The sequence below is a fragment of the Felis catus genome, chromosome C2 (assembly GCF_018350175.1).
Source record: "Felis catus isolate Fca126 chromosome C2, F.catus_Fca126_mat1.0, whole genome shotgun sequence".
Taxonomy (NCBI): Eukaryota; Metazoa; Chordata; class Mammalia; order Carnivora; family Felidae; genus Felis; species Felis catus.
The window spans coordinates 72,320,326-72,331,515 of record NC_058376.1 but is presented as its reverse complement, the minus strand read 5'-3'; the positions used below and the strand labels follow the sequence as shown (position 1 = coordinate 72,331,515).

Genomic DNA, 11,190 nt, shown 5'->3' with positions numbered 1-11,190 from the left:
GAATAGTGCTTTTTAAGTCATCCAGGCATTTCTGAACCTTTCTTAGGCAAATGTTTGAAACATTTGCTAAAAGATATACAAATGTTAGAATAGCACTAAACAGCTTTATAGTGTAACATATATGTGTATATATACACATATATGTGTATGTGTGTATGTATATGTTATGTGTGTATATGTGTGTGTGTGTGTATGTATGTATATATATATATATATATATATATATATATATATATATATATATATATATAATTTTTTTTTTAAGTAGGCTTTACACCCAGTGCAGAGCCCAATGTGGGGCTTGAACTCATGACCCTGAGATCAAGACCTGAGCTGAGATCAAGGGCCAGATGTTTAACCAGCTGAGCCACCCAGATGCCCCATAACAAATATATTTTAAGCAGTCATTACCTATATCCCACCCTATGCTAAAAAATGGGGCACCTGAGTGGCTCAGTTGGTTAAGCATCTGACTCTTAATTTTGGCGCAGGTCATGATCTTGCACTTCGTGAGATCATGCCCCCAGTTGGGTTCTGCACTGACAGCACAGAGCCTCCTTGGGATTCTCTTTCTCCCTCTCTCTCTGCTCCTTCCTCCCCGCCCACGTGAGCACATGTGCTCTCTCAAAATAAATAAACTTATATATAAAAAAAGATCTCTTGGTGTATTTAACACAGAAATGCTGGTAATATTATTACTTCAGTGAGGTAAGCATTTGAATTTCAGGCCAAGTTATAGAATAAGATGGGTAAGAAATGTTTCCCTGGGTTTGAGAGCCTGAACACTTACAAGAAATGTATTCTAGTGGCTCCTGGGTGGCTCAGTCAGTTGAGCATCCAACTCGGGTCATGATCTCACGGTTTATGAGTTCGAGCCCCATGGTGGGCTCTGTGCTCACAGAGCAGAGCCTGCTTGTTCTCTCCCTGTCCTCCTTCTGCTCTCTCTCAATATAAACAAACTTAAAAAGAAACGTATCCTAAACCTGACTTAAAAGAGAGAAGGTTCATGCTTACTATCCATACATTTCCGGAAACTTTTCTAATTGGGAGCTCTGTAATACATTCTGAATGGTGCCATGTTTAAAAAACACTTATCCTTAAAAATATTAGAATGCTTTTTGAAAATCTATTATTCTTTTAAACTATTCTGATCTAAAGAAAGAACTGAAGTTTAGGAAAGGGGAAAATGAACATAAAAAAAATGTTTATTTCTAGCCCTGAAAGAACAAAATTATTGAACAAAGTCATCAAATACAGCAGTTAATGTCAATGTAACAATTAAATAATTGAACGGGATTAAATTAAAAATAAAAGTCAATATAAAATTTGAAGACAAAACAGAAAAGACAAGCTACTTTCACTTAATTCCATTTCTATCTATCAAAATAAGGGGTGGGGGGAAAGGCAACACATTCCTATCAAAGACATCCAATTCCAAATATAATCCTTTGCTTTTCTTAATACAGAACGAAAATTTGACAGAATTATACATTTCTTTCTCCCTTTCATTTGGCAACATTCCAGAATGGTGAGTAAAAGGACTTCAACTCTCTCCAGGCCAGTCCAGTGCTTGATTCTCCTTTGTAATTCCCACAATATATACCACAGTGTCTTTGCCAAAGTGGTCAGTAAATGTGTTGAGTGATTAAAAAAAAAAAAAAAAAAAGTATGTGTGTGTGTGTGTTTTCCTTTCTTACACACACACACACATATACATACACTGCGGGAAAACGAATTTTAATTGTTTAGCTTATCTATTGTGGAAGCAATGGAAACACCGAAGACAATCTTCACTTTACTTAACTATGAAATTCTACTCTAAAAAACCCAAAAGGAATATGAATCTGGATTTTAGCTATAATTCTATAATGATTTTTTGACATTTCACTGGATATGGATCTCATTATATTTAAAGTTTTTAAATTAAGAAAACTGATGCAAATTCTCATTTTTTTCTAACTATACCTACAGCCCAATCAGATCTAAAATTGTTCTGGCTAGAATACAGCATATAGAAACAGACATGTATTTATGTGAGCCCTATAAAGAAATACTCATATAGGTAGTTTTAAATTGCTTATGAAAGGCACAGTTTCATTTAGGACTGGTGGTAACTAGATACATATTATTAAGCAGCTTAATGTTTATGTGTGGAAGGGAAGAGAATTTATTCTATGTGCCAGGCACTCAACACACGAAGACAGTTGTGTTAGCTTTGGTTTCTTACGCTATCACAACCACTCTGTTTAAAAAATTCAATATTTTCACGGCTTCCCGGTTTTAACTGTCCCTTTAAAGCAGCAAAAGGAACAAGAGGAGAAGGAAACTTTAAGACCACCAGAAAATCTGAAATATAATAAATAAGTACTATAGTAATATTGTTTTAATAATACAAGAGGACAACTAAGGTAACTTTTAGATTTAAATGGGAATCTTCATTCTAAAGTGAGGACAAAAAGGGTGACTACAAAAGGTAGTTATTAAAAAAACATGAACTGATTCAGATATAATTTTTCTTTCAACAAGATCTGAACATTTTAATTTAAAATTAACTAATAAATCACAATTCCATATTGCTTTTAGGATTATGTTGTTTAAAAATGACACATTTCAGAATTAACCAAAGTATATTTCTATTACAAGTTAGTTTATCCAAGTAAGTAAAGAATAAACCACAGTGTAGCTCCCTTAACCTAGGAGTCAGGTTTTAATGACAAAGTCCGTTGCCAGCAATGGACATGCAGGTAACCCTCAAAGAAGTTGTAAATACAAATCCCAGACTGCTTCTATAAATTGAAAAGACCTTTGTTGAGTCACAGGCATAAAAATGGGGCATTGGCACTAAATTGAAGGAATATGGTCTTTATGACATATGTATGGAAGGGCCTTCTAGAGTGGTCATGAGGATCACAGTCTTAACATCTAGTTGGTTTTCTATTTCATTGGTAGCATCTTCTTTATCGTAATCCATCCAAACAACTATTTACACAGAATGTTCGAATCTGAAACTCAAGAGGCACTGTAGATTTTCATCAGAAATAAACCAGCTTGTTTCTGTAAGGTAATTTAGTAATAGCTGTAGGTGGTCAATATAATCCAAAGAAAAATGAAATCAGGAATCAAACTGGGGGGCGCCCAGGTGGCTCAGTCGGTCTAAGTGCCCGACTTCGGCTCAGGTCATGATCTCACATTTTTGAGTTCAAGCCCCACGTCAGGCCCTGTGCTGACAGCTCAGACCCTGGAGCCTGCTTCAGATTCTGTGTCTCCCTCTCTCTGTCTGCCCCTCCCCTGCTCACTCTGTCTGTCTCTCTCTCAAAAATAAACATTAAAAAAAACTTAATTAAAAAAAAAATCAAACTGAAAACAGAAATCATTAAGTGCTCTACGTAAAAGTTCCACTAATTATTTTACACATTTTGTGAAAAACTTGCGTTATCAATAAAAAACAGCCATTCTATCCTCATATCTTAACATAGATGTGATGAAAATTATAGGACATAAAATTCTATTAGTTCCCTTAATGTACTCAAAATTATTTTTATTCATGATTTGTACTACTGACGGCAAGTAGGTGTGAAGTTAATTAAGAGTGGTGGTGGGAACAAAATGCCTGAACCAAACCAGATTGTTTTCTTTAATGTGGCTTGAGGGACGACACTGCTTCCATAAGAACATAAAAAATAAGGAGAGAACGGGGAGGGGAGAAGAGAGAGCACTCTCATAATTAATGCTACAGGTCACAGACCTTCTTAAAATTTTTAAAATAAAAAAAGTATTGCTATCAACAAGGATATTTCATTTTTCTTCCTTTCTCTAGTTTTTTTTTTTACACATTATTTTTTTTGAAAAAAATCTAGAGTAACTCAACATCTCAAATAATCAATGAATTTATCAAGAACTTTGTCATGTTAAGTTCTCATTGCTAGTAAAATGTTGGTACTGGGTTGGGAACAATGTTTATAACAAATCTCCACAGTTTACTGGTCAGAAGCCGCATCTCTATGTAACCGTCATTTCTCTTACATGAATATAATCTTACCTAATTATTTTAGAGTTCTAGTCTCTCGCTTTGTTTCTGCTAGCTCCGAGTATTTTTCTTCTTTAAATGGGAAAAAAATTAACTTTTAAATTCTGAAAATTCAATGGTTATTATATTATTTACCAAAGGGAGAGGGGTGGAGTAGGGTGCGAGGGTTAATTAAAAAACAAACTAACTAAAATTACAACATATACAGAAACTTATTTCCAAAATGAAGGGAAAAAAGGGGGAAGGGCAAAGTAGCAATACCAACCAGTCACAAAGCCCAAGTTGGAACAAGAAAGAGCAAATAACTTTGGTTCCTAAAGCCCAATCTGAAGAGGATACACTTAGAAAGGAAATTAAATTGTAAGGTTGTATAGTCAATGGGATTCTTTTTCTGTCTCAATGATTTAGTTATAAATATAGATTATTAGTCTCTCTATTATACATGTAACAAATGCCAAACAACTCACTACCATGAAATTTCTAAAATTGACTTTCACATTATTAAAAAAGGTAAAAATCACATATTTTTCTTCCCTTCCTTCAGTTCAAATTATGAACTGAAATACTACGTGTAATAATAGCTGGCCCTAACTTCTATACAAAGCTAAACGATTTTGAGCTCCTTTGCCAATATAAGGAACTACATAATTTTATTACATTTGCCTCAAATTTAGGCTTGAGAAAAATTTCTCAAAGCAACTCAAAAAGAGCATGTCAAGGGGGAAAAAAGGCTATGGAGAGAAAAGACTAGCAGATGAAACAAATACTCTTGAAAAACTCGAATCTGCCATTCAAGTATTGAAAATACCCTCCCCCCCCCAAAAGGGACAATGAATGGGATCCATTACAGTGAAATCAGCAAAATTAAATGCAAATCTCAAGCATGATAAATGGCCCTGATGGGCTGTCTGCTGAAAGATGGCTAGTGATTCAGTCCATAATTCCTTTTGGACCCTATAAAGAAGGGATTCAATGGAAAGTTTTCATTCCGTTTTGTAATTTTCTCTTGGTTGTCTTCAGGAAGCAGTAGTTTGCTTTTTCCTCCATGTTATACAGACCATTTCTTTAAGCCCCAAAGAGTAATAATTTTCATATATTAAAAGATTTCTTTTAGAAAATGGAAGAAAGAATACGAGGCCATGGCAATGATGCTAACGGTTACTCTTCATTGCTTCTTTAGCTGCCATGATCAGTGGCGTCAAGCTGGACAATGGTTTGGCCAGTTTCAGGAAGGGATGCTGCCAGAAAGAGGGGGAAAGATGCATGAATGTCACTAGTTTAGAAGCTAAAAATTTCCTTTCAATTAAACCCCAAGGACTATTTTATGGATTAAAATTTATTTAACAAACACATATTTCAGTATGTGTATAAAGTCAACATAATCAATATATCACTTTTATAGTTGAAATCAGTCTTTTTAGTCTATTTAATATTATAAAAGCTCACCTAAATGACCCAGATACCCACACCAGCAATGGACTTGTCTGACAACTGACAGCATGCAAAAACTCATATACCTAATTTTAGTGTTATAGCTATTTTATTCCTAGCAGATACAATCCTAAACTGCAGCAGCTACAATGTTGCTGGTGATAAATGAAGAGCAAAATGGTAATTATTAACCCTATGTAAACTTTCTGTTGCTTACTCAAAAAAGTCAACTTTATCCAAAAATAGTATTATTTCCAAATTCACCTGTAACAATTCTTTGGCCGAACCCCTTTTCTCCACATCCATTTCCAAACAACGGTTTAGGAAATCCCGAAATATTGGGGAAAGTTTCTCTGGATTCTGAAGTTCTGGGGTTCCATTAGTTGCTATCAGGTACAAGGCCTAAAAACAGAAGAACATTTTTGACATACTTAAGGTAGCGCAATGAAGTGAGACACCACTTTATAAAAGTTTATGGATCTTTTGCTTAATTTTTTTTTAAAGATTTATTTATTGGGGTGCCTGGGTGGCTCAGGCAGTTGAGCGTCTGACTCTTGATTTTGGCTCAGGTCATAATTTCAGGGTTCGTGAATTCGAGCCCCATGTAGGGCTGGCTCTGTGTTGACAGCTGGGACCCTGGTAGGAATTCTGTTTTCTCTCTCTCTCTCTGACCCTCCCCTGTGTGGTCTCTTGGGGCGGGGGTGGGGGGAAGACAATCACCAGAAACACTAAATTAAGGTTTAGTATTATTTCTGCCTATTTGTTTCATATATTCTCCCTTAGCTTTTATTATTTTTAAATGTCTATTTATTTATTTTGACAGAGCACACACAGGGAGCAGCAAAGAGAGAAAGAGAGATAATCCCATGCAGGCTCCACACCCTGTGCAGAGTCTGACAAGGTGCTCGATCTCATGAGACGCTAAACCAATTGAGCCACGCAGGCGCCCCTTCCCTTTATTTTTAGATGTTGTATTCTCATTTCTTTTTCACATTTTTAAAAAAAGTTTATTTATTTTTGAGAGACAGAGCACAAGTGGGGGAGGGGAAGAGAGAGAATGAGACACTGAATCCAAAGCAGGCTCCAGACTCTGGGCTGGCACAGAGCCCGATGTGGGGCTTGAACTCACGAACTGTGAGATCATGACCTGAGCCGAAGTTGGATGCTTAAGTGACTGAGCCACTCCAGTGTCCCTCCTAATTTCTTTTTCAAAAATTAGCTTCATCTTTTTGGAGAGGAGTTATACTAAATGTAATACATATTGATAAAAGAACTATAATACATAAGGGTAGAAAGAAAAATGAGCACAATTCCAATATCAACATATAGCATCCATTTACCTTTCTCAAGCTTTTTTTTCTCAAGTCACATCAGATTTCAAAACAGGATTTCTTGAAACTTTGTTTCAGTTTATTATTTATTTATTTATTTATTTATTTATTTATTTATTTATTTATTATTTTTACTTATTTTTTAAAATTTACATCCAAGTTAGTTAGCATATAGTGCAACAATGATTTCAGGAGTAGATTCCTTAATACCCCTTACCCGTTTAGCCCATCCCCTCTCCCAAACCCCTCCAGTAATCCTGTTTGTTCTCCATATTTAAGAGTCTCTTATATTTTGTCCCCCTCCCTGTTTTTATATTATTTTTACTTCCCTTATGTTCACCTGTTTTGTATCTTAAAGTCCGCATATGAATGAAGTCATATGATATTGTCTTTCTCTAATTTCTCTTAGCATAATACCCTCTAGTTCCATCCACACAGTTGCAAATGGCAAGATTTTATTCTTTTTGATTGCTGAGTAATACTCCATTGTACACACATACACACACACACACACACACACACACACACACACACACCACATCTTCTTTATCCATTCATCCATCGATGGACATTTGGGCTCTTTCCATACTTTGGCTATTGTTGATAGTGCTGCTATAAACGTGGGGGTGCATGTGCCCCTTTGAAACAGTCTACCTGTATCCCTTGGATAAATACCTAGTAGTGCAATTGCTGGGTCATAGGGTAGTTCTATTTTGAATTTTCTGAGGAACCTCCATACTGTTCCAGAGTGGCTGCAACAATTGCATTCCCACGAACAGTGCAAAAGAGATCCTCTTTCTCTACATCCTTGCCAACATCTGTTTTTGCCTGAGTTGTTAATGTTAGCCATTCTGACAGGGGTGAGGTGATAATCTCATTGTGGTTTTGATTTGTATTTCCCTGATGATGAGTGATGTTGAGCATGTTTTCATGTGTCAGTTGGCCATCTGGATGTCTTCTTTGGAGAAGTGTCTGTTCGTGTCTTTTGCCCATTTCTTCACTGGATTATTTGTTGTTTGCATGTTGAGTTTGATAGATTTTGGATACTAACCCTTTATCTGATATGTCATTTGCAAATATCTTCTCCCATTTGGTAGGTTGTCTTTCAGTTTTGCTGATTGTTTCCTTCACTGTGCAGAAGCTTATTTTGATGAGGTTGCAATAGTTCATTTTCGCTTTTGTTCCCCTTGCCTCCGGAGACATGTTGAGTAAGAAGTTGCTGAGGCCAAGGTCAAAGAGGCTTTTGTCTGCTTTCTCCTCGAGGATTTTGATGGCTTCCTGTCTTACATTTAAGTCTTTCATCCATTTTGAGTTTATTTTTGTGTCTGGTGTAAGAAAGTGGTCCAGGTTCATTCTTCAGCATGTCGCTGTCCAGTTTTCCCAGCACCACTTGCTGAAGAGACTGTCTTTATTCCATTGGATATTCTTTCCTTTGTCAAAGATTAGTTGGCCACACGTTTGTGGGTCCATTTCTGGGTTCTCTATTCTATTCCATTGATCTGAGTGTCTGTTTTTGTTCCAGTACCATACTGTCTTGATGATTACAGCTTTGTAATATAGGTTGAAGTCTGAAAACTTTTTTTTTAAACCAGCTGTATCTATAAAGCTATTGAAACAGGCAGAATATAGACGATTTTTAGGGCAGTGAAAATACTATGTTGGTGATGGACATATGTTACTATTTCATTATACATCTGTCCAAGCCCATAAAATTGCACACCAAGTGTGCACCCTAATGTTATGGACTCTGGGTGATAACGAGGTGCTAATGTAGGTTCATGGATTGTGGAATGTACCCTCTGGTGAGGGATGTTGATAATGGGGATGGTTCCTTACATTAATACAATCAATTAATTACATCAATCACTCAACAAAGTAATTAATTAATTACATTAATACACTTGTTACAAGTGAAGAACCACTACTGATATATTTTCACTAAATGAAAGTCTATGACTTACACTGGGGCCACTCTTTGCGGTGTATAGTTGTATGGATTTTGACAAATGCACATGGTCATATTTCTGACATTATAGTATCCTACAGAAAAATTTCACTGTCCTAAAAATCTCTTGTGCTCCACCCATTCTTCTTCCCCATCCCATCTCTGCAAACACCTGGCAACCACTGATCTTTTTAACTCTATAGATGAAATCATGTCTTCTAAAGTGGTTGTATCATTTTCAATTCCCACCAGCAACAAAAGAAAGTTACTGCTCCACATTCTCATCAGCATTTGGTATCATCATTAAAAAAAAAAAAATTAAGGCCATTCTAATAGGTATATATATTTGTGTTGTTTTAATTTTGCAGTTCCCTAATAAACACGATGTTGAACATCTTATTAAATGCTTATTTGCCAACTGTGTATCTTCTTTAGCTGTCTGTGGCGATGTTTTGTCCATTTTTGCATTAGGTTGTTTATTTTCTCATTGTTGAAGTTTGAAGAGTTCTTTATATATTTTGGACAACATTTGATCATCTAATGGGTGTTCTGGAAATTATTTCTCCCAGCGAGTGCCTTATCTTTTCATTCTCTTAATAGTGTTTTTGTCAGAAAGGATGATTCTAACTTTAATAAAGTCCAATTTATCCTTTTATGGATCATGCTTTTTGATGTTTTATCTAAAAACACTGCCAAACCCAAGGTCACCTAAATTTTTTCCTGAATTATTTCACGTTTCTGCTGTATCACCAAAATGCCATAAAAAAGGATACTGACACTCAAAAAATCAGGACATGAATGCGCCCATTTCTTTGCCACCTGAGCTCACTTCTCTTTATGTGATAAAATTTTCATTTACAAATGCCATGCTAAGAAATTACTTGAGATAGCAATTCAAGTGAAGATCCTCAGACTGCTAAGCCCCATACTCCATCAGAAGGGGTTAAGAGGGAAGCCCATAAAAACAAGCACTCCTGTCAAGTATGCCTTCTCTCCAAACACTTAACAGCCATTTTTCTACCTTGAAATAACTCTTATTACCCTCTGTATCTGCATTTATGCTAGTGATTACAAGGAGACCGGGACTGCTTGTTCCCGCAGCTTCTGTACTCTCATGCCCATTTGGCTCCGCATGCTCCCCTTTCCACCTTCACTTCTTCATCCACCACTGGCCCTCTGTTTATGAACCGTTCTCCCCTGATGAACTGCCTCATCCACAGTGCTCTCTAGGAGTAGGCCAGTCCCTCTTAGCCCTTTGTACCACTGTACCTAGAGAAGGAGTGTCCTGGTGGTTCCTCATTGCCGGAGATATCTACCTCCCTCTTCTGGAAGTCCCAGGCTTTCAAACTCACATCTACTTTACTTTGTTTCAAGTATCTACCAAACACTGTTATCATCTCTAACACTGCTCATAATTCAGAGCGATTTCAGTAGCTACAGAGATGCCAGTGACAGTTCCTTGACCTCCTCTTCTCCCATGCTTTTGTGCTTTGGCCTCCCTTGGTCACACAAGCTCATGGTCACAGCCTGTGCCTCATCAGTACCCATGACTGCAACTCTGAAATCACTATTGCTGTCCACCTCCTACCTTCTGCATTGTGAACACCCCCAACACCGCGATCCTTTGACTCCACTAAACTTAAATAAATCCCATTGATCTTCCAGTTGTTCATCATTCCTTCCATATAATCACTTCGACCCTCTTGCACTTCATAGCAATCACTTTGCTACATATCAAACTTTGCCTGCTCTTTGCTTGTACCTCCACAGCTAAGGACAGCAGAAGAAATAGATCCCTGTGGACTGGCATCATTAACCTCATAGAGGCCCTTAGTGCTTCCAGCATTCGTACTATAGATTTCCCTATTTCACCCCTCCTCCCACCCTAGTTTCTGTCTCAGGACACTCATTATACATTACATCGTGTTGTCATGTCTCTGTGGGCTCCTCTTGGCAGTGAAAATTTCTCAGACTTTCCTTTGCTTTTGATGACCTTGACAGTTTGGAGTATTGGTCAGGTTTAATTTCACAGAATGCCTTCTACTGGAATTTGATGTTTTCTTCATGATTAGAATGAGAATATGTGCTTTGGGAAGCAACATCACAGTTAGAGTGCCACTTTCTATCTAGAGTGCCACATACTATCAACATAATTTATGCCTGTTGATATTGACCTTTTCAGCTGGCTAAGGCAGTGCCTGTCAGGTTTTTCTACTGCAAAGTTACTGTTTTCCTCTCTTTTCTTACTGTGCTCTTATCACTATGTGCAGTCTATACTTAAGGAGTATGGAGTTATGCTCCATTGCCCTTAGGGTGGAACATCCACACAAATTATTTGAAAATTTTCTGCATAAGAGTTGTCTCTCCTGCCGATTTATTTATTCAATTACTTACTTATACCAGCAAGGACACATAAATATTACCTTATACTTTGTGTTATTATCCCCTACAACTTT

General features: G+C 36.8%; 1 protein-coding gene across 1 annotated transcript in view; it reads right to left on the bottom strand.

Annotated features, from left to right (window-relative positions):
* Positions 1-3,517: 3,517 nt before the first annotated feature.
* Positions 3,518-11,190, bottom strand: part of PAK2 (p21 (RAC1) activated kinase 2) — a 90,874-nt gene continuing 83,201 nt past the window's right edge. Inside the window, exons 14-15 of the mRNA XM_003991756.6 lie at positions 5,723-5,860; positions 3,518-5,265 (exon numbers count right to left, since the gene is read on the bottom strand). Of these exons, the coding sequence (XP_003991805.2) occupies positions 5,179-5,265; positions 5,723-5,860 (225 nt within the window). The 3' untranslated portion in view covers positions 3,518-5,178. The remainder of the gene's footprint in view (positions 5,266-5,722; positions 5,861-11,190) is intronic.